Source organism: Eleginops maclovinus, chromosome 17, assembly GCF_036324505.1.
Source record: "Eleginops maclovinus isolate JMC-PN-2008 ecotype Puerto Natales chromosome 17, JC_Emac_rtc_rv5, whole genome shotgun sequence".
NCBI lineage: Eukaryota > Metazoa > Chordata > Actinopteri > Perciformes > Eleginopidae > Eleginops > Eleginops maclovinus.
This window is the reverse complement of record NC_086365.1, coordinates 10,520,727-10,548,666: the sequence shown is the minus strand read 5'-3', so window position 1 is coordinate 10,548,666 and position 27,940 is coordinate 10,520,727. Positions and strand designations below refer to the sequence as shown.

Sequence of the window (27,940 nt, the reverse complement as noted above, 5' to 3'; positions counted from 1 at the left end):
GTGATTGGCCAGCGGCTTAAGGATATCCCACACCTTAACCTCACTTACAATATGTTGGAGGTTTGGCCAATGGATGCAAGAGTATTATGTCATTATGTTACAGAAGTCAATAAAGGAGTCCAATAGTGGCGTTTCGCTCAAACAAATTCACCTGTTTTTAATGAAGACTTCAGGACATTACATACTTAAAATGTAAAGGTTATGTTCATGATGCCATCCATTTGGCTCTAGCAACCTATCTAGTAGTATTACTACTGAAAGTCATGTGCAGTTGCATTCTGGGAGAACATGTCCACTGCTGCTCTGATGTCAAGTTTAGGCCCGACACTTCCACTCTGTCTCCCCAGGTGATTTGTGGCCTTGACAAAACCTAGCATTTACAGTGGTAGAAAAATGAAAAGTTTCCCCCTTTTTTTCGGGCATGAGTTGAGTGGGGAAGATTGATAAGAGTGCAGTCCAGCTGTGCCCCGCCCACATAATTTGGATGTGGATGAGCCCCCAGGCTTCATAAATCCCAAAGCAGGGATCAGTGCAGAGAGACACAGAGCAGGCAGCGCACATCGATCAGTATCCATCACCCAGGAGGACTCACACTCAAAGTGATGCACACTAAACACTTCTCTATACACACACATTCTCTATGCTGGCTGTCCGACACCCTGGAATAAATAATTCAGATAGACTATCATGTGCAGGACGTGTGGACTGTCAAAAAATCATGGCTGTGGTTTAAGATTAACCAAAACATTTGAAGTATGTGTGTACTGCTGTTTTTTGAAGGGGTCATTTCAACCAAATGTGGTATAATGGCGACAGAAAATGAGGGTGGATGGTGAGCAACTAAAGGTCCCTGTTTGGAATTGAATCAGGGATGTTATGGTGAAAGTGTCGGCAGCTTCAACCCCTACCCTAGTTTATTCAAAAGGGGACCCATCCTGCTGTAAGATCACCTCTACTTTCTTTATCGATGAAGACTTGAGACTTCAGTTAATTCTAAGACTTGCAGTGTGAAAGAAGCTTCCTATAACCTAAGCAACAGCAGCACACACAGGTTATGGTGGCTCTTTGAGAGTTAGCTAATTGATATATTCTGCTGAAGCCTCTGTGGGTATGTAGCAGATCTGGTGGCACATGTTATCACAGTTGTGTTATGTATTGCACAGACTGGAGTATAATTGCTGGCAGTTAGTAGTTTACTGAACATAGTAGTTAGCGGCTGTATAAGTGCCACGCTGTGAGGTGGTCTCATCTAATGTGACACTAAATTGCTTGATCGAGGCAGACAGCTCCCTCTCTCTCCCTGTCTGCATCTAACTTGCTTCAGAGCCAAGGGGATGTGCCCTGTCGTGCCTGTCTATCATAATCATTTCAATATAAACTATGTAGGGCATGTTTAAAACCCACCAGTCCGATAAACGCCCTTTCATCTGTGCTGACAGACGCGTTGGTTCAGCCTCTCACGATGACAGACACGCCGACTGGAGGAGGCGTTTCATAACGTGCCTCTCGTGCCGACAACTGGGTGAGAGACAGAGAGAGCGGGAGAGAGAGAGACAGAGAGAGAGAGAGAGCGAGAGGGGGGGGGAGGTGGGAGAAGTAGAGAAGAAGGGAAGGAGATTTTTTTCAAAAACAGTTACCAGATGTTTGATTAGAAGGTACACACCAGAGTATGGATGAGTTGTTGTGTGTGTGTGTGTGTGTGTGTGTGTGTGTGTGTGTGTGTGTGTGTGTGTGTGTGTGTGTGTGTGTGTGTGTGTGTGTGTGTGTGTGTGTGTGTGTGTGTGTGTGTGTGTGTGTCCACGTACTGTATGTCACTCTCTGTGGGTTAATTAACACACATTTATTAGGTTGCATGTTAGTTGGTATTTTGTGAACTTATAAGCTTATTGGAGGTCGTGTGTGTGTGTGTGTGTTCTTGCAGTTGTGTGTGTGTATCTGTGGATAGCGTGTGGTCGGGGATGGTACAGTACACAGTGTGTATTGCCACCTGAAACACGTCCCCACTGGCCTGCATTCCTCTTCTACCTGAAAGGACCTGAAAGCACACAAACACATAGTCATATCAAACTAAGACAAGGACTTGATCATATCCACTTAGCAAGGCAGCTAATAGCCTCCTAACAAAAGAACAGCATCACTACTAATGCATGTAAACAAACCCAGAGACAGTTGTCTGCTTCCAAATCCAAATAGGTATTTTTCTGGAGAATCAAAAAGTATGTTTAACGTGTGTTTAAGCTGTAATGTGGCAGAATCGGCACAAGCTACACATATTTCCCTAACAGGAGACCCCTGGACATCAGTAAGAACCATCACTGCCTTTGGTGATTAGGTGTCATGACGTAATCCATGAAAAATGGTCACTGCCCTTCAGGTGTTGTGGAAAAGCGGACACACTGGTCACTACTGTAGGAACAGATGGTGCTTGCAATATGATAGAGGCAGACAGAATACCACCATGCACGCATATGTGTTGAGCGTATTACAGAGAGGACAATCACAGCAGCTCTCTGGGACAGTTCGTTTGTCGATGCTTTTTTAAATAAAAAGTAAAGGGCCGGAAAATTAAGTTAAAAAAAATCTTTTACCAGTTTTTCATTTTTTTATTTCAACACCACACGTGCATTTCTTTTATCTGAACCCAAAAAACACGTTAATTAACACGACAAATCATGATTACATCACATTTTTCAATTGTTTTTTTTAACTACTTATAATGAAACAATGTGTGCCTTTATGGCTACACAGCCCTTTAATTGTGATAAGGTTTATCAGTATTGGTAATAGTGTCTTTGTGGCCTGTCTGTCCCTGTTGCATTAGTAAGGCGTTACAGTCATCAATTGCCCCTTTTGTGTCCATACTCACCAACGGCACAAACCCTGTCATAAAGCCATCACCTTACATGACTGCGCCACGACCAGCCGATCCCGTTCCAAATCACTGGCTGTTTTACTGTTGTGTAAAACTGAGAGTTTCCCTTGGCCCACATGCCCCTGCGGAGCCGTTGTTATTAAACAGAATCACGCGCTTAGGTCTTTTAATACCTGAATAAATACACGCTACCTCCTGGCCTGATGTCTGTCCTCTCCACCGGCAACACCCTGCTAACAAAACCAGCGCTCTCCAAGAAAACTAGATCCCCTGTACTAAGTCCGTAATTATTTGTAGAGGTTCGGGTTTCTGCAAATGTATTCCATTTAATTGCTTTTTACTTCAAATATTTGGTAAAATATATTTGGTGAAACTCTTCGCGATGCAGCTTGTACCCTGGAGGTATGAGTAGCACATTCCTACAAGTAAGTCTTAAAGTGTTTAAGTGACAATTTAAGTTTTTATTAGATGCCAGTTTCACTCTTTCCTTTCCATCTCTCCAGCCTCTTACATAACATCCTGACCCTGCGCTTGACCTCTACACCCTGGGGTCAGAGGTGAGAATTAGGCTTCGTTAAATTTGCCTTTATTGGTGGCGGCTGTTTAAGGTGGCAGCGCTGATCAATAAGATCAGTCTTTATCAGGCAGCTGAGCCCCTGCAGCAGCATCAGGGTCTCTTCTGGAGTCAGGTTTCCCATTCCAAACACTGGACTTCTCAAACACAGCCCCCGCGGCTCACAGAGGAGCAGGCGAGGGGGTGCGGGGCTTGTTTCCTTTGGCCCAAGTGGATGTCAGCAATCCTCCGCAGCCAACACAGTGTATGTGAGGAATTCACTTCAGAAATATCTGACCTAGGAAAAAATGAATTCCTTCAAAGAAAACCAGTAAAATGACATTGTGTTGGAGGCCTTTCAATCTTTTTACCTTCATATTCATATTTATTTTGAGCCATACAACTACCGAACCACTGCTGCATGTTTTGCTGATTAACACTGTCACATCCAGAGGCCATCATTACCGTAACACTAATTTGGGAGATACCAATATGAGAGGGCTGCTGGCATTGCCACGTTTTTACATCACCGCTATTTTCCATTCTTGCTAACTGGTAAAAAAGTGAATTTTAAATTAGCCCACCTCAAAACTACGAACCAGCCCTTAAGGGTCTCATGAATTAGGAAGTGTCAATCCACCTGTTCCTGTGCAGTTCAATATGCTCATCAAAGAGTTCAAAACTGACATATCGCAGAATACGTTTTTACGTTTGGAAAAGTGCACTGACATTTTTCATGTGGTTTTTGTTTGTTGATTGGAGCTCCTTTTGTTTGGTCACATTGCTCTGCTCTTGCTTTAATGGCACCCTACTTGGATTGCACCAACACCAATTGATTTTGATGCACCCAAGGTTGAGAAACTCTCATTGTTCAATGTATGTCATGTAAACTAAAGGTTAACATAACAAACAGGTTTAATACAATGTGTCATGTTGTTATTGAATTACCATTAACAAGTTTCACAACTTCTTAAATTATTTCCTGTCAACAATGTTTTCTTTCCCCATTTATAGTAACTTTTAGTCTCACAACTTTCATTAGCTATGTTCAATTGGGAATAGACCACTTTAGCCAGTTTTTTTCTTTCTTCATTTTGGTCGTTAAACTGCTCTTCTGGGTAGCTTTTAAAAGGCCCTTAAAACACTACATTTGGATGTGTGAACTCGGGAAAATTCTGAGTCACGCATGCAGCTTCATATCTGTCCACATGAGATTTGAAATGTCTGGTAGAGCTGTGTTAGATTTTGAGATACAAACTGCTCTTGGCAAAAAGGAGGAAACTATTGATTGAAGGCTTGGGCAAGATATTGATCGTCTAGACCAAATGTCAGAGATGGAGAGTGTGTGTGTGTGTGTGTGTGTGTGTGTGTGTGTGTGTGTGTGTGTGTGTGTGTGTGTGTGTGTGTGTGTGTGTGTGTGTGTGTGTGTGTGTGTGTGTTAAAGAAACACACAGCAATGTTTGTATGGTGAAAATGACAAATGACTCTTCTCCCACTAGAGTTGGAAACATTGGTGTGAACATCTTAGAATCCCCACTATGTGATGAGTGTGATGTTTAGATTTTTGTCTGATTGTTGGAAGAAAGCACAGACAACTCATGGTTCAACCTTCTGTGTTTTCACTTCTCCGTGCAGTCCTATAATAAAGAGCTAATTAGTTAATTAGGAGCGTCCTCATTATCAAACACCTCAGGCAAGATGGCTTTCGGCAGTCCAGCTGTTTGTGCATGATAACATATAGTTACCTATTCATATGAACTCACAGATTCTCTCACGATTTGATCGTTCTACTGTGTTTAAACAAACAAAACCACTACGTCGATGTGGCTCTTTTGACACTAATGTTATGTTATGATATACAAGTCAATAACTTATCAAGGGAAATCTTAACAGTGGACTGAATATTTTAATTGTGATTCTCGGTTTTTTTCATCTTGTGCCATAAAAATCATCACATATTTAATAATTGTGTTTAAATCAAATCAATTAAACTTTATTTATATAGGATTTTCATACACAAAATGTCACAAAGTGCTTCTCTAACCAGAAACAAAACCCCCCAAGTAATAAAATACCGGTAAACATCAACAGACTTAATAAAACAAGAATAAAAACAAATGAATAAATAAATAGGAATAAGATAGAAAGAAAGAAAAGAAAATCAACACAATTATAATAAATACATTTCAATTCAAAGACAAATCAAGAAGCTGGGTCTTGAGTTGTCTCCTCACTCTCTGCCGCCCCCAGGTTTTCTGGCAGGGTGATCGGCCATAGTAATAAAAAGATGCCACCCCGAGGGTCTTTGTTTAATACCTGTCATCAATGACATTCCCATCAGTCTCAGTGGCTCCTGTGACCTCGTCAGGTCTTATATTTAAAGGGAAGCATTTATCTGCTGTAACTTGGATTCAACCTCAATCGAACGTTACAGTGCAAACAACTACGTAATGGATAAATACATGTCAAATGGCCTTGGTGCTTAAGATCAAAGATTTGCATGTACACACAACGACATCAGATGAAAACAGTGCTAAACATTCGTAAAAACAAGCCCTGATGATGGAGGATAATCCCTTAAGTGCTGAGAACTGCCACCCATGTCAGGCCACCCTCCGTTCCCCCTTCACCCACTGGTTTTTATCTGTCCTCTCCCTCTTCTCCAAACTTTATCATTTCAAGATGTGCGGAGGGTTAATGTATTTATTCAAGCTCAAAGCTTATTTAAGCTCCATTAAAGGTAATTATATACCCCGTTATAAGGCTCAGTCATCCCCAGAGTGGCCATTAAGTGTGGGTAGAAAGCGCTGGTTCTGCCAGTGTTTGTGGCTGCCAGAATAATTACGAAGCTGTGTCTGTCTGTGTTGGGTTTAGACGAGGGGTGGTATCCACTGTTTTACATAGGCATTAGAGCGGAGACGATGTGGGCAGAGGGGGAATGTTGTGGGATGGCGTTTGTGTGTTTGTGCAAAAGTCTGATTTGAGAATCAACATTTCTTCACTCCTGAAGCTTCTCTTCCTGTGGTCTCTGTGCCATGTCATTGATCTGATTCTCAAGATGCAGGAGCAGATAAACTTCAAAATTCCTAGTCTTTAAAATATCATGTAGTCTCAGGATCGGAAAGAGTGCAGTGCGTGTAACCCAAAGCTAGCCATCCCTCCTGCGGTCTCGCAGATAGAGATCACTATGGTCTTAAAAGCTACTGTGGAGGAAAATAACATAAATATGGATATTATTGATTTCAATCCTTTGGCAGATGGTGCTGCAGGTTAGACATGAGACAACAGAGCATGGGAGGAGTAACACTGAGAATAAATGAAAAACAAAAGAGGGTCAAACAGCAAAAAGACAAAGAGAAATCAATACAGTCTTCATTCAAAGTGCTGCCAGTGTTAGAATTGCTTTCCACTTGCAGATTAACGTTTCAAAACATGTAATAAACTACAAATCAGGCTAAACTCTATTTTAGCTCCCTATTTTTGGCAGGTTTTGGTATTACAAGTCCCAAAGGTTTATGTTAATGATGCCTCCTTGAACCTTTACTTTGCTTACTTTACATTTTTATTGAGACATAAAGTTGCTCCATTCCCAACAATGGCTAAAATTGAACAAACTGAAAGCTGTAATCTACTGCAAATACATAACGAAAAACAAAACTCAGACAGGAAGAAAGAAAAATCAAAACAGCAACATTTTTAAAAGTCAAGAGGAGGTTTAGTAATAAACTACGAGTAAGTAGGGGATATATTTGTAGGGAGCTAATCAATCTAAATGCTTCTAATGCCATTCATTTAGGTGAACACCCTTACCTGTCCTACTCTCCTTAAAAAACCTCATACCCTCACTTTCATCCCACCCGCCAACGGGGAAATCCGTTTAAGCTGAGCCAGATGGAGGGACAATCCCTTTAAAAGTGCGCTGACAGGGCACAGCGGGACATACAGTTTACTACATTTTTACTGCGGCGCGCAGCCAGCTCGTTGTGGATTCCTGTCTCGGCTCCATATTTAGATGAAGAGTTCATTCAGCAGAAGCTCCCTGAGGATACGGGGCGAGAGCATCAGGCCAGAGAGCCCAGAATCTACCCGATGGAAAAACACAGTGGCTTAGTTACTGGATGTTTTATAAGGGCTCATATCACGCTACACTGAGGGCCATTTGTGTGTGCGTGTTGACTGGACCTCTATGTGCTCCTGCCACCTTCTCATGACCCCGTTAATAGCTGGGTTTGAAATGATTAAGCTACACACAAATTAATACTAAATACATGCAGTGTTCATATAGCCTCTGAAGCCACAATTTACACAGCACTGATTGTATCCCACCTCCTTCCTTCTTCCTCTCCCCCACTCTCCTCCTCTACTTCTCTCTCCGTGGTGTCTTGCCGGAGCTATTCCCCAGCTCAAGGGTTTAGGTGTTAATCCCTCACAATATTCATCACTTAGAGCACCAATCAAAAAAGGCTTAGCCTGTGTAATCTGCCAGACTATTGTCCCCTCTCACAGCTCCTTTCCTCCTGCTCCTCTCCACCTCCACCCAAATCCTCCAGCCTGATCTCACCTTCTTCTCCAGCAGCACATGTATTGATCTGGATGGGAAACAATTTAATTGAGAGATGAGGAGAAGCAAACATTTTATTTATAAGAAGTTGTGATTTTGCAGTTTGGGTTCATCTGAGGGCACTGTGGACGGGATGAGGCAGGGAATGAGGTTTTGATGGTTGGGGTTTGTGGAGTCTGCAGATTTGCACTTGGCACTGAACATGCTGTCTCAGGCTATAGAATTAGCCTCATTATTATTTTAGAATATGTTCCCCTGGAAGTCTGTAGCACACCTGGGCTAAAGCTCAGGTATTCGACTCTCACTCCCATATCCACAGAGCCATTTGTATGTTTGTTGGATTTGTAAATTGTTGTCAGCATAATAACGCCTCCTCATACTGCTTTTGATAGTAATGGTTTGAGTCTATTTTGTGCTTTGAAAGTGCTGCCAGTTTTAGGGTTGTTTGTAAATCCACTTCGATTCATGGTTCAAGGTAGGGAGGACAACACACTGTTATCAGCTCTCTATTCTTAACATGATCAAAGCTTTGTACAACAAGGCCCAAATTTGAGTACTTTTACTTGTGCTTCCCCTTTACTGATCTTTTATTTACCATACATTTTGTTATTGAGACATAGAGACCATCATCTGCAAAGAAATTAGCAAAAAAAACCAAATACAATTTTTTTCAATGAACATTTTTCCAGTTTAGCTCCAGATAATCATGGTTGATGACAAATATCAAAAGTTGACAATCACCGTTTTTATTGGCTGTCACGCACAGTAAAAAAACAAACAAAGAGCTTTTATAGATTTCTCACTGATAGTCTCTGTCTTTCCTCTTTTTCTCTGCCAGAAGTTAGACTGTATTAGTTCCAGATAAATACCATATCATAGGATGAGACAGTGGGGTTTCTAAGAACAAGCCCTGAGCTTAACCTCCAATCACTGATTCCACGCTGCCTGCTGGTAAAATCACAGGGAACAAAACAAAGAGAGTCCGCCGTGTGTGTGTGTGTGTGTGTGTGTGTCTGTGTGTTAAATGACATGACACCGGATGTATATATGTCTGAGTATGTCTGTGTAATATAGCTTTAGGTGTTAGATGTGCACAAATATTATATGTGAACGAAGCTGAATTTGTGGAATACAAACATGGATGGTGTGCCCTGTAACCTTGGCTGCAGTTGAAATGTGTTTTCTTCTTCACCCAGACATCGACGAGTGCCAGGAGAACAACGGAGGCTGCGATCACTTCTGCAGGAACACAGTGGGCTCCTTCGAATGCAGCTGCCAGAAAGGACACAAACTGCTCACTGACGAACGGTCATGCCAAGGTCAGTGACTGACGGCTGTCAATCACACAGATCATCCCTGTCATCATTCATGTTATCAGGATCTGTTTTCATATAAAATAGTGTGTTGACTTGCTCGTCATGGTCTACAGTAATATATAATAAAACATTGCAGGAACCATGTTGATATCAAACGTTAACTTTTTATGCTGCCATCTGCTGGACTGGACTACTGGAGCTAGCTATGGTTAATATTTTGATTCATTCTTTTCGCTCAATGTTAACAGGAAATCGTTGAGGGCAAAAGAGCAACCCCTCCCCCATATTGGTAACACTAGTAAAACATATAATTTAACACTTATTCCTTTAAGGAACAAATGCCAGAAAACTTAGCTGATCCCGATTGATCTCACCACTTCTAAACCATTAAAAAATGTTTAAGAAAAAAATCATATTTGCAGTGAATTGTTTAACTTCCTTTGTAGACACATTGCAAGTGTTCAATTAATTTAGTTCTGAACTTTCTAAATCAGGCCGATTTGAGTGCTGACGTAACACACCTATTAGAAAGGTACCGTACAGACTCGGTGGATCAGTGCAGAGAGATGAATGTGTAAATAGGAAACTGGAGCCTTAGAGCAAGTGTGCGTCTGTGCTGGAGTAAGATGAGAAAATCGTTATCAATTACATCTCTCCGAGAGTCCAGGGATACCTTAGTTCCTGTAGGACATTAGCCTAGCGGAAATACACACACTTTGGCAGTCCTTGTGTCAGTGAGGATGACGTCTCAGTGGACCTGTTGGTCTAACAGAAAACCAATTATAAATAACTATATTTCCATAAATGTCTAACTGTTTCTTTAAATATCCACTGCTTTAGTGTGAAGATTTGGATGCATGTAAAACCATTAATGTAATGTCCTGCACAGTCAGTATTTTAGCTCGCGTCCTCAGTGGGTGTGTAGCGCACATGGAGAAGCGTGTGTGTTTGTAAGACCAAAGGCAGATTCTTTGTTTCAAGTTGCAACAAGTGAGGCAGATAAAGACAAAATTATTTTTATTAACAACATACCCCTGAGGTGCTTTTATCCCCAGGTAAGCATGTGTTGTAATAACTGTGCATCTTGATCGCTACGTTTAAAGTCTTTAATAATGCGGTGTTGAGTGTTGTAAGACATAAAAGAGTCAGTGTCTATTTCTGACACACCTTTGCCAATGACTGTTGAAGCTGCCAGGTTTGTCCCACTCATTGACACATGCACTGTTGAGCTTCAACATGACCTTAAAACAATATGTAACATTTTGTTTGCTCACTTTTTTTTTTTGTGCCAGTGCACCTCTCTAGGGAAAATAGCTTCTGGTGATACACAACATGCCAGAGCTAGAGGATTTTCCAGTCTTGGCTAACAAAACTTAAACAAAAGATTAATCATTTGCCATCGTTGCATAAAAAAATTCCATGTTATTGCTTCTTTTGTAAAAGTCATGTTCAGGTATGAGAGCGAACTTTGGGATTGTAGCCTTTGCAGACCATTTACATGCACTAAAATCTATATAGCACACTACAGGAAATGAAGAAACCCAAAAGGCATAATAGGTCCCTTTTTGAGAAAGAACCTTGTCAGAAATCACAGTCAAAAAAAGTCATCATGACAAGGGCATAGCTCACAGAAAAACACTTCAGACGAACCAGAAATTATTTTATAAATGTTTTCTTCACGTTCAACAGCTGTTGCCAATTCCAGTGTGCTCGGATCAGCTTGTATAAACTCTGCTTGTGAGCTAGCTCGAAACAGGAAAGCTATTCCTAAGTCCTCACTTGAACAGTTGCCTGGAATATTTACCCGAGCCAACATCCAGGCCTCAACAACTTCCTCCACATGACAAACTCCATTATAACATGCCGTATTTTTAGCCCTTGTAAAGCCCTGTGGAACAGCTTGAAATAAACCAGGTGAGCTTCAAACGCTGGCGTCCATTCCTGATAGGTTAATAATATTTGGTATACATAAACACATGCGCGGGCCGGCATGCACACTCACTCACACACGAACATTGACGTAACGCTGGATGTGGGCTGCCTCCACCTCAGTACAGGGAAGTTTTTCCAGATTGGTTTATTAGAACGAGTTCTTGTCCTAGTTTAGTACTGAACTCATGTATTTGTTTATTATACTGTCCACCCTGATTAATGGGATGGCCTCTTTAGTCAGTGGTGAGCAGCCTGTATTTCTCCATAATGAGTCATTAGGATTACAATATCTGTAAACCATTCATCCCGCTGACCCCTGCATCCACAGAGGAAATGAGGAAAATCCTCTTATGAAGCTGATTCAAACCTTGATCAAGTCATATTTCCTTTAATATATGTCCCCAGTTAGTAACACAGCTTCCTGATATACCTTTGGAGGGTCATTTCAGCCACGTCATTTTCAGGATGAGTTGTACTATCCATGATGGGTCAACATTTATGTGAAATTTTGATTGGTCACTGATGATGATGATGAAGATGTCTCTTGTCTTGCTCAGATATTGACGAATGCTCCTTTGAGAGGACCTGTGACCACACCTGCATCAACTACCCTGGCAGCTATGAATGCATCTGCAAAAAGGGATACATCCTGTACGGCCTCACACACTGCGGAGGTGAGAATCCCTCTTCCAGCAGCACAGGAGACTCACATGAAACAGCAAACTGGCCTTGAGCTACCTGTTGGTTTGACACAGTGACAGACTAGATCAAAAGTGTGTTTTTGTAGATCTACATCATACACTGGCACGTGTGTGTATTCATGATTAAACTAATCACAAGCAAGAAAACAAATACCAGCAGATTTGAACATTTGGATGTAAAGTCTGTGCTACGCTCAACTGTATTTGTATGCTCTCTGTGGTTGTGTCTCAGACATTGATGAGTGCAGCATCAGTAACGGGAGCTGTGAGTATGACTGCATAAACACCCAGGGCGGCTACGAGTGTGTGTGTCCACCCGGTCAGAAACTCCACTGGAACAAGAAAGATTGCATCGGTAAGCAACAATTGTGTGTGTGTGTGTGTGTGTGTGTGTGTGTGTGTGTGTGTGTGTGTGTGTGTGTGTGTGTGTGTGTGTGTGTGTGTGCGCGTGTACACTTTTTCTCCATACGAGGGGAGGTGGATTCCTCACAGCAGACCTGAGTACGTCTGTGTGTCCAGGTGGTTGTCATGGTGATTTGACTCTGTGTCTTCCTCAGAGGCGGTGAAGTGTCTGCCCAATGGGAAGCCAGTACCACGAGCCCAGCTAACATGCACCAAGAGCGGGGGGGCAGAGGTCTGCTCACTCTCCTGCCCCTCCAACGCCCTCTTCCTCGCAGGTACACACAGACACACGGAAACACTTAATTAAAGTCAGACATTTCCGAGAATATATATATACAGTATATTTATGTGATGAGGTTTATCCAACACTTAACACCAAAGTCTTGACACTTCAGGGGCTGGAATTAAGGACTATTGGACTGAAAAACTGGGATACTGTTATTTATCAACAACATTCTTATAATTGCTGCTCTGGTTGTCCTTATCTCGTTTTCTTTTCCCTTTTTCTCATTTTCATTTTGTTATTCACATTTTGTTTATTCTTAGGTTATTCTTTATTATGATTTTTGGATTGGATACCAACATTTTTTACAATAAAGACAAATACGTAAATATTAATTTATAATATATAACATTTTGAAAAATAGAACAAAAAGAAAGGAAAATAAACAAGAAGAGGACAGAAGAAATCATGCTGTGCTACTTTGTGATTGTGGCCGAGCAGAGTTGAAGAGAAATCAGCTCTGAATGTACTGCTGGAAAGGAGAACAGATTTTATTGAAGGGATTATATTATCTTTTCAGGTTGTAGTAAACTATGGTTACTTTTAAGAATTAGACTTATGTCCGTTGTGTTATCTGGAAGTGGTCTGGGTGGGAGATCACCTAGATAAAATAAAGCAGGGAGAAAAAAGGGGGGAAACGATTTCTTCCTGTGACCAATCTTTATATATAACTTTGTTCCAGTACAAATACAGTGTAATGTATGTTGTGAAAACATTTGATGGCATTTAAATTAAGGAGTTTACTTACTCATGTAAAAAATGACAGATGTTCCACAGGCTGCTTCCCTCTGGTGGTAAAAGCTCGCTATCACAGCTCCTTGTACCTCTACCGTCTGTGCCCTCGATGCTTGAAGAAAGCGCTTGCGTCCTTTATTGCTGTACTTGTTGACTCCTCAGGGTGCTTCACTCAGACTGATGTGTTTCTTTTTCCTTGTCCAAGCACTTTGGCTGGCGGCCCAGCGTCTCCTCCTGCAATAGTACTTAACAGACATCTGTAAATCGATTACATTCGTTGATCGCACCTTTCTTTTCCACAGCAAGCCGTTGCTTCGTTTAACTTGGCCGCTGTGGTGTGAGAATGATGGAGAGCTCTCAGGCATGAAGTGGAATATTTGTTTTCTGGAGCAAGGTCTTAATTTCAGGGGGGAGAGAGCCATGTAAATTCCTGTGGCTAAATGCAGCCCAGGCTCTTATTTAATCATCTCACTTTTACGATCTCTAAAGACTTCATCCCTCATTTCACACTTGAGATGCGTCTTAGTGCGCATCACGATAGAAAAACAGGGTTCATAGATCTATCACATGGGCTCTAATTTCTCATCAGAGGTTCAACAAGTTTCCTCTGGGCTGTTGTTTCTGAAGACAGGAGCAGAGTAAGGTCCTACTGCGTTTATAAAATTCTTCTTAATCCAGCCGACCTGTGAGTGGCCCAGCCCTCTGCCAAGTGAAACACACATGCTACCATATCTTACAGATGTTTGATGGAGCACATGACCGGGTCACGCAGTCCATCAGACGAAATGAAAACCCTCAGTATCCCTTACCTCTCATCAGCATATCTGATTCCTCTTTTGTCACTGTTGTGTGTGTGTGTTTCTAACAGACTCAGAGAACAGCTACACACTGAGCTGTGGAGTGCCCGTCCAGCCTGGTAAAGCTCCTCAGAAGAGGAACACCACCACTGCTTTACCAACCTGTGCCGGTACAGTAGGACTTAGAAAATCTGTCACTATCAGTCAAAATATAACTTTTGGACTTACACATCTGTTGTTTATAATATATGATGATTAGGAAATCTTTGTTTGTCTCTCTTGCTTATGAATAAAGACACACTGGCCCCACCCATCAAGCAGAAGGCCAGGTTTAAGATCAAAGATGCCAAATGTCACCTGAGGCCCCGCAACAAGGAGAAACACAGAGACTCCTCCAGACAGAACCTACAAGGTAACCACATTGTACTCAGTTAGCGCGTGTTCAGCTTCCCTTTACACACTATCCTTTTATTTTAAGTGAAAGGATCAAAAAACTCCAGTATTTATTGTGTTGACTAAAACATTTTGCTCCTCCTCCTCCTCGTCTTTTTTACCTGGAAGGAGGCCAATTCCCCTGCACAGACGACTGCCAGGTAACATTTGTAAACCTCAAGTGCGACTCTTCTAAGAAGCGCCGACGAGGACGCAAATCTCCTTCCAAAGAGGTTTCCCACATCACAGCTGAGTTTGAAGTGGAGATGAAGGAGGAAGAAGTCTCAGGTGTGATGTTATTTCTTACATGATTTGTTGATATCAACTGGTATTGATTATGGACACTATCAGGGTGTGTTTTTTTTTAAAGAAACCTTACGAGGAAACAGTTTTGAATTTGTTTGTTGACCACCACACCACTTTTTTTTTCCTCAGACACGTGTAACGTTGACTGTGTGCGTGAACGGATGAAGCAGAAGCTGCAGAGCGCCATGCGGACGCTCCGGAAGTCCATCAACAAACAGCAGTTCTACATCCAGTTCTCTGGGACGGAGTACGAGGTGGCCCAGAAACCGTCCAAGGTAACGGATGGAGCTGAGGCCTGCAGCACGGGACAAGTCCTCCGAGACGGGAAATGTGGTAAGTGTCTTGGCTTGTGGAGTGACGGATTACATGTAACGGGTTTACGTTATCAGCATGCAAAAACGTAACTGGATCACTAGCAGCATAACAATGTTACAATATATTTTAAAATACAGAACAATGTATTGCGAAGCACATGCTGATGCATCACAACACTTTTTTTAAACGCAAAAAGGTGAACTTGTGAAACTGTGATGAACTTAAACAGCAGGAAAAAATAAGCCACAAAAAGTATTCTTTCAAAGTACTCACCTGGGTCTTTCTCCTCAGTGAGCTGTGGGTTCGGGACGTTCTACAGCGGGGAGCAGGAGCAGTGTGTGCAGTGTCTTCCCGGGACGTACCAGGACACACTAGGACAGCTGTCATGTGAGCCATGTCCCGGCATTGAAGGACAGGGAATCGCCGGGGCCAAGAACGTGTCTCAGTGTGGAGGTAACTCAACATCCTATTATTGCAACACTCAACAGCCTTAGATTTTTCTCCTGCCAATTCTGTGTGGATTAGTTTCCCACTTTTCTCTTTGTCATTGCTGAGGATTGCAATTTTTGGGGGGTAAAATGCAGAGGTTGCACTGAAGATCTGCACTAAAATAAAACCTATACCTACAACATGCATGTATAAAAATGTTGTGTTGGTACCACCTAGTGGCCATTCATGATTAGTGAATCACAGCTCCAGCAACAACAGAGCACTACAGACCATTGTTAGTGTATTTAATTTAGGGCTGCACAAAGAGTCAAAATGTTATTAATAATCTAAATCACTTTCCAAATATTATGGAGCTGCAGAATTGGATTCTACACACACAACACAACATATTTGTTGGGTGTAGATGCAGGTTATATTGTGTGGTGTAGAACTTTAAACGGTCTCACAGTTAGAGAAACATGAAGTACAACAGGTTGTTCTCTTGTTTCCTTCCCTCAGGTCAGTGTCCAGCGGGTCACTTCTCTGCTGACGGCTTCCGTCCATGCCTGTCCTGTCCGATGGGCACCTACCAGCCTGAACCGGGCCGTGTGCTCTGCTTCCCCTGTGGAGGAGGCATCATGACCAAGTTTGAAGCATCAGTGGCCTTCAGGGACTGTGAGGCCAAAGGTGAGTCTTTATGTGTCAGACATCTCTTTATGTATACTGCATGTATTTCCATGCAACGTCTAATCTGCACTGTGGCATTTATTTCAGGAAGATTGAGGGGAAGTATTATCATACACATTTTTTTATTGAGTATCTTTATTTAAATGCCAGTTTAATCCTCTGCGTGATGGCGAGACAGCACATCTTTCTAAAGTATTCCAGAGATTGTTTTTTAATGTTTGAGCCTTGATAGCAGCTCAATGAATAGCAATACCATTGCGTTTGTCACTTTTCCACTTTGGACTGATGAAGTTGAGGCTTTAGATCTAAATGCTTGTTCAATATTCTACAGAATGCTTCCCCTTCTCCTGTGTAATTGGAGCTTTTTATTTGCCACTTTACAAATATGTACCTACATACCGACATTTGCAATGACACAAGCCATTAGTCAGCAGTTTCATTGTTACCGCTGTCATAAAGCAGCGTTCAGATGTGCATGAAATGGCAATTTTGAAATGTCAATGATAAAGTTGTCTATACAGGCTTTAGTGTTTTGTTTATGTGCTTGTTTTGTAATCTAGGCATGTTAAATATCACAGTTGCGGGATGTATCTTGTAGATTGTTTATCGTCAGACGTGTTTTACTGTGTGTACTGACACTTCTGTTCATCCTCAGTGCACTGTGCTCCTGGACATTACTACAACTCCAGCACCCACCGCTGTATCCGCTGCCCGGCAGGCACCTACCAGTCTGATTTTGGGCAGAACTACTGCATCACCTGCCCCGGGAACACCACCACCGACTTTGACGGCGCAACCAACGTCTCCCACTGCAAAAGTAACCCTGCTCAACCGATACATTTAAGCGTCCGTCAAATATTCACCGAGTAACCTACATTACAAAGTGTTTCTGTTATCTTGCCCTCAGACCAGCTTTGTGGAGGTGAGCTGGGAGAATACACAGGTTTCATTGAGTCTCCTAACTACCCCGGAGATTACCCATCCAATGTGGACTGTGTGTGGACCATCAACCCCCCACACAAGAGGAGAATTCTCATCGTGGTACCAGAGATCTTCCTCCCGATCGAGGACGAGTGTGGAGACGTGCTAGTCATGAGAAAAAGTGGTAATAAAAAGATGGATTTATCATGATTAAACATGCAAGAATAACACTAATGTTGCTGTCACACAACACACGCACGCACAGAATCTTCTTTTTTTTATGTGACAGAAAGGATTATGTTGTCACAGGTAGTATTTTAAAGTACTTTCAGACGCATTGACAAGAGAAATCTCACTTTAAGATAGTTAAGAGTACTTGAGACTACTATTGTAACATGGTTCCAACCTTCCCCCAGCCCTTCCCACCTCCATCACCACCTACGAGACGTGTCAGACCTACGAGCGGCCCATCGCCTTCACGTCACGCTCTCGCAAGCTCTGGATTCAGTTTAAGACCAACGAGGGAAACAGTGGCAAAGGCTTCCAAGTTCCATATGTCACGTACGATGGTGAGTCACCTTTACGCAGTTCAGACATTGAATCTACTCTCACACGGTCTACCATGAGTGAATTCCTGATCATTTTACACTTCCTTGTGAATCATGTGACTGACACCTGTCTTCAATCCATACAGTATATTATCTATTTTGCCCCAATCATTAAACCCTGTTCCATTCCAGAGGACTACCAGCAGCTGATAGAGGACATAGTGCGAGATGGCAGGCTCTACGCCTCTGAGAACCACCAGGAGATACTGAAGGTATTGACTAAAACAGTAAATTACTAGTCTTTTACCACCTCACCTCAAATCATTGGTCCAGCTGGATGACCCCATGTGTCTTGTGTGTTTTCCTCCCAGGATAAGAAGCTGATAAAGGCTCTGTTCGACGTGCTGGCCCACCCTCAGAACTACTTCAGGTACACGGCGCAAGAGTCCAAAGAGATGTTCCCTCGCTCCTTCATCAAGCTGCTGCGCTCCAAAGTCACCAGGTTCCTAAGGCCGTACAAATAGTCGGGACATCTCTGCTGTCCTGTTAAAGCACCCCCCACCCCTTATCTGATCTTCCCCTGCCCGTCATACAACTTAACATCTTCCTGTCCTATATTTGTCCTGTTTGTCACATAATGCCTTTCCTCCTCTTTGACTCCTTTAATGAGTAACACATTGTTAACTGACGCCCTACCCTCAGTTTGTGCAGCTTTTTTTATAGGGTTTGACTGATATTGGGTTTTTGCAGCCCAGTATTAATATTACCAGGAGAAGATGACTGATATAAATTGTGTGTATATATTGTTTCTTTAAATCCGACAATTTTAGACCAAACCTGTACAAGTTTTGACTTATATTTGGAATTGTCAATGGTGGTGTGTGCTTTAATTGAATATTGAACATACAAAATAAGGTATTGACATCACTATGTTACACTTGCGTTTCTATTGGCTAGCACTCCAACACATTGTTCATGATAGGCTAAGGTCATCTCTAAGAGGTTGAACAATCACTACAGAGCCAGCCAGCTAAGCAATCAGAGCGGACTGGTCTCTGGTTTCAGACAGAGGGTGAAAAGAGGTGCTGCAGCACAGGCAGTATGAGAAAAATAAAGACCTTTTTGAACATTAAAGCATGGAGACATGTCACAGTAGAGGCACAAAATACAAATATGAACCTGAAAATGAACTTAATAGTGCCACCAAGAAACTTGGTCAGACACAGCACAGAAAAATTCAACATGTAATTAATTATGAAATGAAGCAACTGAAAGGAAACCTGTTTATTAGGGGTTTTAATCACTATTATAGAAATGTATTAATTAATTGTCTCATACGTGGCAAGAAAACTGATCAAAATGTTGGACTATTCTTTAAAAAATGGTGTTTCAAAAAGCTCTAAAACATTTTTTAAATATCATTATTTTCTGAATATTTAGGTACATATTATAATCAAATGGTACTTTGTATGTTTAATGCAAGTATCAGGAAACCATTGTATCGGTCAAACCCTATTTCTGCACACCATATACGATATATTTTTCTTTTCCAACCTTCCTCAGAGTTCTGCACCTTCAATAACAACCTTTACCCTCTCTCACTTTTATTTTGTTTTTGTTTTTTTCTGTGTTGTTGTGTTGTTTTTGTAATATTTATACTGAACTTGCAGAAGCCCACATTGCAGATTTACAACGCACATACAGACGTGTAAGATGTGTGTGACATACACAGGTGAACACGCATGATGTGTAGAGATGTATCGGCCCACACGGTGTACATGGATGCAATCTGAATTGGATTCCTTTTTTGGCCCCTTTGTACACAAGACAAATGTACGTTCTATACACAAATTTTAACAATTTTTATATGGGAAAATCTTAACCATTCCACCTTTTAGTAGATGCTTTATCCATTTAAGCACAGGGAAGAATAAACGGGGTGAATCAGAAAGTCTATATTGTAAAAAAAAAGAACATATGTAACAAGATGAGATAAACTACCTGCAAGTAACAGAGTGTTGCTTTAGAGAGAAATGTATGTAATGTAACTAATATTTGGAACTTTAATTGCACTTGAATTTTATATTTTAAACTGTAGGAAAAAAAGATCTAAGTTACGTTTTTTGTTGACTTTTTTGTATGGTTTTGAAATGTGCCACATGTGGCGGTGAAGAGAGAGACGGCTGTGTCTCCTGTTATTGCCCCCGCACTCATTGCCCATCCACACACACGAAACAGTTAGACTGAAGCTTCAGCATCTCGTAACTGTATGTAAACAGATGTGCACAGAGAAAAACTCCACTACAGTTTGTTTGTGTATTCACTGCCGGATTTTGCTTCCTATATCAAACATTTCCTAAAGCTGCCAGAGAGAGGAAGCGTCCACATAAAAGCTTCTTGTATGATGGCACTACTTACAAGCCTGTTCCTTAAAACTACTTACAATACCTGCATTTATCCAGATGCAGTCTCTTTCCATTAAATAGGAAGTATAGTTTATATACTTTTCTTTTATAACCCAACTAAATGTTTCTGTGTCATTCCAAACGGTACTAGTATGTCTATGAAATCCTATAACATGTATTGAAGATGGGCTCTATATCTGCACAATGCGACTGGAGTCGGGAAAAACATGTACGGAGTGACTGGAGTTTTGGACGCCAATGTAGTGGCAGTCAGACTAAGACACATCTCCTATCTGAGTGTCTGTGTGTGTGTAGCACTTGCAGCCAGCAAACTTTATCTGTGTGTTGTTTATAAAGAAGCTGGCCTCCCCTGAAGGATAATAAACAGTCCGATGAACATCCCCTTCTGATGTTAAAGCTCCTCTAGAAACACTTTGGATAACATTCCTAAAAAGAGTCTTTGTGCTGAGCATAAAGAATACGGGGAGCTCATTTAGAGCATATCAAAGCATAATGATTATAAACTAAAGGACCATACTGGAGGTTTTGCATGTTTTAGCACATATATACTGCTTATATCTTCTACAGTGCAGTATTACAGGTTTCCTGCATTCCAGGGGGGAAATCAGTGTGTGCACTATCTCACGGTGGCCGATAGGTGCCAAGAAAAACTTCCATTAGGAGAAACGTGCTGCAGTTTTAAAAATGATGCAAATGAAAAAAGGGACATGCACAGCGTTTATTACAAGTGCTGCATTAAATGCTGCAAATACAAATTGCAACAAGAAGCTCAAAACATAACCGAAACGGGGACACAGCGCTTGTTATAAAGTTGGCCAACCGGTCAATATTATGGAAATTTCCCAAACTTAAATGTGTTAACTGGCTTATTTTAACAATGTGATCACATGACTCCTTCCAACATTATTGCAGATCTACTGTAAGCTAGCTAGCTATTGAAGATAACCTAGTCAAATATTCGGAGAAAACACTTAACATTATGAAACAGATTAACTCTGCAAACAGTCGGTCAATTTATAATCCCCAAACGTCAACAAGTGCTTCCCCATTTGGGTTGTTTTCTGAGCTTCTTGCAGCTTTTTGTATTTGCAGCGTTTCATTTATACAGTTTTTTAGTAAACGCTGCCCATGTTTCGTCAAGTTGGTGGATGTTTATTCATTTGCATCTGTTTTGGCACATTTGTGTTTGTTGCATCATTTGTGGAAGTGCAGCACTTTTCTCCTAATGGAAGTGTTTTGGTCTGTTGTAGCACGGTTCCACCTGTCGGCCACCCTACTTTCTTTTGTTCATGTTATCTACGGAAATAATAAATTGTTCCAGGAAGTGCAATGTTTTTTAGGCTCTAAATTTAAATAGCATAATTCAATAAAAAAAATGTGTGCTTCAATCTTCAGTCATGTAATTTATTTGTATTTTAATGGACTAAAGCATGCGAAAACTAAAGGTATGGTCCCACATGGCACAGAGCTGGTCATAGTAAGGGCATTTAATTCCAATACAAGATATAAAATGGTGATAACCAGAAAAACAAAAAAGGGAAATATCTTTGAAGACATGTTTTTACCGGCATTGACAGATAATCACCCCCTTAAATACTCTTTAACTGAAACCCTATGCTGCCAAATAGCTACCATACAGATGATTATGGTATGGCCTACTTCCTGTTTGAGGTGGGCACTGTTCAATATGAGTGTTATGAAAAAAATGACATGCTCTATAATTTTAATTGATTTTTCTTTTTCCTGAGAATGTATTCTATTGTGTGTGTGTGTGTGTGTGTGTGTGTGTGTGTGTGTGTGTGTGTGTGTTGTGTGTGTGTGTGAGAGAGAGACTAATTCTGAGAATGGGTATGTTTGCAGTGTGTGTGTGTGTGTGTGTGTGTGTGTGTGTGTGTGTGTGTGTGTGTGTGTGTGTGTGCCTGTGATAGGGAGAGAGTGTGTGTGTTTGTACTTTAGTCCAATTTGTAGAGGAATAATTTTAACGTTTGTGTTAGTCGGTTGTACCCAAAGAGAGAAATTGTAACGCAGTGTTGTGCCATTGTTTGGTCTATGAAACTCCAGTACTGAACAAATTAAATAAAACAGTAGCAGAAAACACACTCAGACTTTTTCTTTTGTGTCCCTCAATGTGGAACAGACACAGAGGAGCCCTCGGAGCGCCTCTTATCTGCTCATTATATCTCTTATCTTTCCTTAGATGTGGCTCTAAACCCGACTGGTTTAAAGTACGCTCGTGGAAAATTTGGCTGACGCTGCTAATATTGCTCTTATCTTCAAGTGACACAATCTGTACAGGAGATCTGGATGCTACATCAGAAACACTCATTATCATCCACCCTGGGATGATTTTTTTCTCCATTCACATTGTCGCTCTTTGTCTTAGAAGGAAATGGGAATGAGATAACCTGTTTGAACTGCTGTCGGGTAATCTACACTTTTCCTATGCATGTTGTAGGAGTTGGTGAATCCTGCTGCTTGCTGTCTAGGTTGCCCATTTTGTCCTGTTCAAATAGCAGTAGGTGACTGTTGCTTCTGTAGAAAGCTTGTGAAGCAAATCAGGTGACTGAATTGTGACCATCGAGAGTCCGATAAGTCATTGTCACATATCCCAGATGAGGGGTCAGACGAATTCAAGAACCAACAAGGCATCAGTATGCTAACCAACTTCTGACAATCCCATCCTCTGCACAGTTATCGGAGAGAGAGATGAGCTGAGAAATTAGGATTGGCTGACTATCAAATTTAGGCAGAAGTGGCATACAAATGAACGATGCACAAAAGCTTAATTCAAGCTAATAAATGATAAGCTGTCTTAAGTCAATCTTCACTTTTAAAGCCAATGAACTATAACTTAAAGTGAAGTTATACTAACAACAAACTCTGGTATATTCCATAATGTTTTTACAGCCAAATGTATGGAGTCCTAACCATGCAAAACACACACAAGCTACACAATAACAAGTAAGCCTTGAAACAACACCAGATGAAAGATATCAGCATGCAGATACAGCTAGGCGTGGGAGTAATGAGCTACTTTGACTCTTGTTATTGAAACAACGTTTTTTTTGTGTGTACTTGGATAAATGTGATACAAATCCAACACACCCAACAGGTGAATGCTAGTTTAGCTAACATGCTAAATGGTACTTCAGGTGTTCATGATGGACCCTGCAGCGTCAATTCTGAATTAACTGGGACACTTGTACCTTTACTGAGGTGTGTGTGACTGGTTATAGTTGTGAAAGAGAGGACCCATAGTAAACTCAAAACTAAGAAGTAGCCACATTGCTGTTGTTTGTACCTGTGAAGTATAAAAAAAAACAGCTTACACAGAGCAAGATAATCCATCCACAGTGGGACACCATCATTTGGTTTGATCAGAGTTTGTGTTTGAGTGTTTTTTCATTGTCCCTGAACTGACTGTTTTCATATCCCTGCTGCTCACACTCTCCTCCCTGTCAATCATCTGACACCAGCACAAGAGGAAGATCACTCCAGGAAATAAACATGTCGCCTTACAAACTTTTCAGAACAGCGGTTAAATTCATATTCACTCAATATCATAAGCCTTGATTACAGATGAATCTTTACCCTTATGTGAATGGCCTTTAATAACTGACTGACAGTGGCAGTTTCTTAAATGATGGGGTTCAAAGCCTGTTCAGAATACTGTAAGTCCTGAGCTGCTTCACTATTTTTGCTGGTAATTAATCAAATTTGACAGGCAGATCGGATGCTTTCTTTGTGTTATTTCCAGGGTGTCCAATCAGTATCCGGCATCAGCGGGCAAATGCTACTGTGCCAGATGCTGAGATTACTCTCCCTTTTGCTTTCTTTTTGCCTTTCCTTTTCTTATCAGTCACTCTGCTCAAAGTTTACCAGATGTGAAGGGATAAAGACAGCACATGGGCTGATTGAATGACAACAACGTGACAGAAATCATTTTTGGGGAAAATTCTTGGAAAATGTCCAACTAACCACTGAGGCCAAAGAGCTGGCCACTTGTGGAGTGACTACTCATCACATAGATAATGGGTAAAATCTGTATACCTTACCCTCCAATTAGGAGCTGTACAAAGGTAGAAAGAGCAGTGACTCAGTTAATTGTAGTTCTTTGACATAGGACCAGATATGACCAGCAGATGGCGATCACACTCCAGCCTGACACTGTAAGCTTCCTCCCTGATTTATTGATGCATGAGTTGAGCTCCAGATTGTGTTCTATTTGTTTAGCTCATTACCAGCCTAAATCCCAGTGCTATTACCAGTGGATAAACAGGAGCAGAGTGGTGATACGCTATAATGCTGTAATTTGACAGGTCATCCCTTACCCGGCCAACACTAAGAGGCAAAAAGTTAAAATTGGGTTTACTGATAAAAAAAAAAAAAACGATATTTCGAAATGTTTTTTTTGAAAATAAAAATGCTGCCATAACCTGAGTCACAGTTATATCGCTGGAGATAGAAGACAGAAGCTTGGTTACCTTAATATTTTACTTGACTACACAGAACAAACTGAAACTAATTACATGTTTTACAGTAAGTCAACAGATTTCATGTCACTGTATTAGGTTGGTTAAAAGCAATAATATTACGTTTAAATAGAGAATATTAGGTTCAACTTAATAGTATTGCTTTCAACTATACAGTTAGGTTAAATCTGTTGACATAAGACAATTAATTAAAGTTAACGTTTCAGTTTTTTCAGCCTACAATTAAAGTACTTGAACTTAACCTTCAATTTATAGAAATTGATATTCAGAGGGAAATTATTTGCTTTTCTGATTTATGATGGCATCCCCTCTGTATCCCCCTTTAAACTCTGTCTTCTCAATAAAGGCAAAGAAATGTTAAATAAAATGTGTATATAAATGTTTGAAAATATATTTGCTCTGCAGTATAAAATCATATGTTGAAGGCAAAACTGTTACAGCCAAATAGACACGTTTGCTCAGTGTGCTGGGGGAATAATGGACTCAGTATCTAAATTCCTGTGCACGGCCCTGATGAGAGAGCCTTTGACCACCAGCGGTATCTCTGTGGATGTGTGACCTGAGGTGGTGAGTTCTGTGTGGCTGGGCAGAAGCTCTCGGTCCTCCCCCCGTTTTATGCTCCTCCTTGTACCGATCACCGGGAAATACAATGAGAGAGAGAGAGAGAGAGAGAGAGAGAGAGAGAGAGAGAGAGAGAGAGAGAGAGAGAGAGAGAGAGAGAGAGAGAGAGAGAGAGAGAGAGAGAGAGAGAGAGAGAGAGAGAGAGAGAGAGAGAGAGAGAGAGAGAGAGAGAGAGAGAGAGAGAATCTCCACGACGCACTACACCAGTGCACCACGGGGTTCGCATTCAAACTGACCAGCGGGTCTGCGCGCACACCGTCCTCTCCGCATCTACCACCGAGCAGCAGCTGAACAGAAACCGGTAGGTTAATTACTTCTGATTTTCCTCCAGGTGTATTTGTGCAGATGTGTCTGTTTATGCATGCCTCACACCGCAGTACTTGAACCCCAAAATATCGCTGCGTATTTCCGGGTCAATCTCAGCTGGGCAACCTCATGAATGTGTTTTCTGACATGGTCCGCGAGTAGCCCTCATTTTAATATTGGCATGCTTTCCATGTTTTACGCTTTGGCTCACCGGAATGCTTTTATGATAGATCAGATTGCATGAGCATCCAAAGGATCTCCAAGGCTTACCAAAACCCCCAAACACCCCACATGTCTGAAAAAAGGCAGTCAGTGGAGCCTGTGTGACCAAACTTTCATTAAAGTTCACTACAGCCTACAAAATAGAGTGAATATTCTACACAATGTGGTTTAAGATGATCATTCACTAAACACTGAAATATTACAGAATGTACTATCTTAACGTTTGCAAGATTTTCATTTTAAATCAAGCCGGTCAGTGAATACAGTTTAGTTGGACAAAAAGGAGGAAAGTAAATTGTGAAATGCAATACTTCAGATAAAAATGCCTTGAATCTCTCGGGTTTTTTGTCACTAGATAAGATTTTCCTAATAAATTGTAAACTCATGATTTATAGGCTATGGCTCCAAATCATACCATAGCACTACTAACACCAGGAGGCTGTACATAAAACAGATACTCTGATAATAGTCACACGCTCCAACATGACGGCGATTTGTTAAATATGCGAATGTGCCCGAGAGGAGAGAGCATCAATCAGACATCCTCTCCTGTTTCTGCATTTATCGTCCAAGCCCTGCAAACATGCTGTACTGAACAGGAATTTCTCTTCTCTTCTCTTCTCAGAACTCAGTCATGTTTTAGAGAGAATGTTAGCACATTAAGAAAAATGCAAAAATGTACATTTTATTTAGAGCCTGAATTATAAAGTCTTTTTAGAATTAACTATGCTGAATGTAAAGGACCTTATTTTGCAGTTAATTCGATTTTTTTCCAACTTTTTAAAAGTGCATGAGCACTGTTTTGTCTTTTATCATTCCATACACATCATAAATTGGTACAAGTAACTGGACGATGTGCTCTGTCTTCATCACTTGAAATTGTTTTATTACTTCATATTATAAATCCTGTTCTACACTGTACACATAAAGCTGGAATTACTGTTTTAATATATATACAAAATGAGCACACACAGTTACTAAAAAAAACTCCAGAAGGATATGCAAAATGTCTACAAATATGCAAAGAAACTACTAAGAGAATTAAAAGACAAAAAACAGCTGTTGTTACCTGCTGTGGAAAACACAAAACAATACTACAAAGAGAAACAACCAGAGAGGGATAACACATGATCAGAAAGAGAAAGAGACATTCAAAGATTTAAAAAAAGACTTAAAATGACCACAAGATGCAAAACAAATACAGGGAGACAATGAAGAGATGCAAAATGTCCCTAAGGAGTCACAAAACATCCAAAAATACACACAAAAAGATGCAAAATGAGAGAGAGACACCAAAAATCTTGGTCTCATTTATAGGAGGGCTACCTGTTTCAGAGGGCGCAGACTCGAGGTTGGTGTAGATATAAAAGGAATAACAGCTCAATGTCAGGAAACGGATTTTAGCAATAGAGATTTAACTTTGGACAGAGTAAGAATGGGATTGAGAGTGGACCAGTGTTAATGTTTCTGAGCTGAAGACGTACTTGTCCTGTGAAGCCACATGATCCAGAAAACAGCAATTTGGCCAAATGTGTTATAATCTCGCAGCATCTGCTAATGCATCTTTCTGTCTCTCACTGGCAGTGTGGGGGTCTGTCACTGTCACACTCATGACAACAGAAACACATTTTAATATGCATGCACAGGCCTGCATACACACCAACCTGCACTCACAGAGCACACATGTAATGTATGCACTCCTGAAACGCATCCACCGAGCATGCTGGGATTTGCCCGTGACAAACAGGCGCAGTGTGAAGTGTGTATCTGTCACGTCGGTGTGCTGTCAGCGTGTGAGGTTGCAGTGAATGAGGAATCGAAATGGCAAGCCGACATCGCATGGCGGTCCCGGCAGACTTTGCCAAAGCAGCCTGTCCCCAAATTATCACCTCCGTCTCCAGCATCCCCGTCAGCTCAGCACCTCTCAGCGGTCGCCAGAGCTCCGAAAATGAGCTGCACTGAGGAAATCCATTCTTAATGGGCAACACACATGTGCAGGCCAGTAACAGGGATTTCAATTGCATTATACGATTTCATATATCCAACAATGAAAAGAACATGCTGTACACATGGGCATATACA

At 41.2% G+C, this 27,940-nt stretch overlaps 2 protein-coding genes across 5 annotated transcripts in view; both read left to right on the top strand.

Annotated features, from left to right (window-relative positions):
* Window positions 1–22,315, top strand: part of scube1 (signal peptide, CUB domain, EGF-like 1) — a 71,148-nt gene extending 48,833 nt beyond the window's left edge. For 2 of the 3 annotated variants that reach the window (XM_063905826.1, XM_063905828.1), the window contains 15 exons: window positions 9,183–9,305; window positions 11,792–11,908; window positions 12,168–12,290; window positions 12,493–12,612; window positions 14,224–14,322; window positions 14,448–14,564; window positions 14,714–14,872; window positions 15,020–15,223; window positions 15,497–15,658; window positions 16,154–16,321; window positions 16,977–17,138; window positions 17,229–17,426; window positions 17,659–17,811; window positions 17,983–18,062; window positions 18,162–22,315. In XM_063905826.1, the coding sequence (XP_063761896.1) occupies window positions 9,183–9,305; window positions 11,792–11,908; window positions 12,168–12,290; window positions 12,493–12,612; window positions 14,224–14,322; window positions 14,448–14,564; window positions 14,714–14,872; window positions 15,020–15,223; window positions 15,497–15,658; window positions 16,154–16,321; window positions 16,977–17,138; window positions 17,229–17,426; window positions 17,659–17,811; window positions 17,983–18,062; window positions 18,162–18,314 (2,138 nt within the window). In that variant the 3' untranslated portion in view covers window positions 18,315–22,315. The remainder of the gene's footprint in view (window positions 1–9,182; window positions 9,306–11,791; window positions 11,909–12,167; window positions 12,291–12,492; window positions 12,613–14,223; window positions 14,323–14,447; window positions 14,565–14,713; window positions 14,873–15,019; window positions 15,224–15,496; window positions 15,659–16,153; window positions 16,322–16,976; window positions 17,139–17,228; window positions 17,427–17,658; window positions 17,812–17,982; window positions 18,063–18,161) is intronic. The other variant, XM_063905827.1, reaches the window with a different exon arrangement.
* Window positions 22,316–25,541: 3,226 nt separating this feature from the next.
* The window catches only part of mpped1 (metallophosphoesterase domain containing 1), a 63,174-nt gene continuing 60,775 nt past the window's right edge, over window positions 25,542–27,940 (top strand). The window contains exon 1 of one of the 2 annotated variants that reach the window (XM_063905154.1): window positions 25,542–25,631. The gene's annotated coding sequence lies outside the window, so the exon portion shown is untranslated. The remainder of the gene's footprint in view (window positions 25,632–27,940) is intronic. The other variant, XM_063905155.1, reaches the window with a different exon arrangement.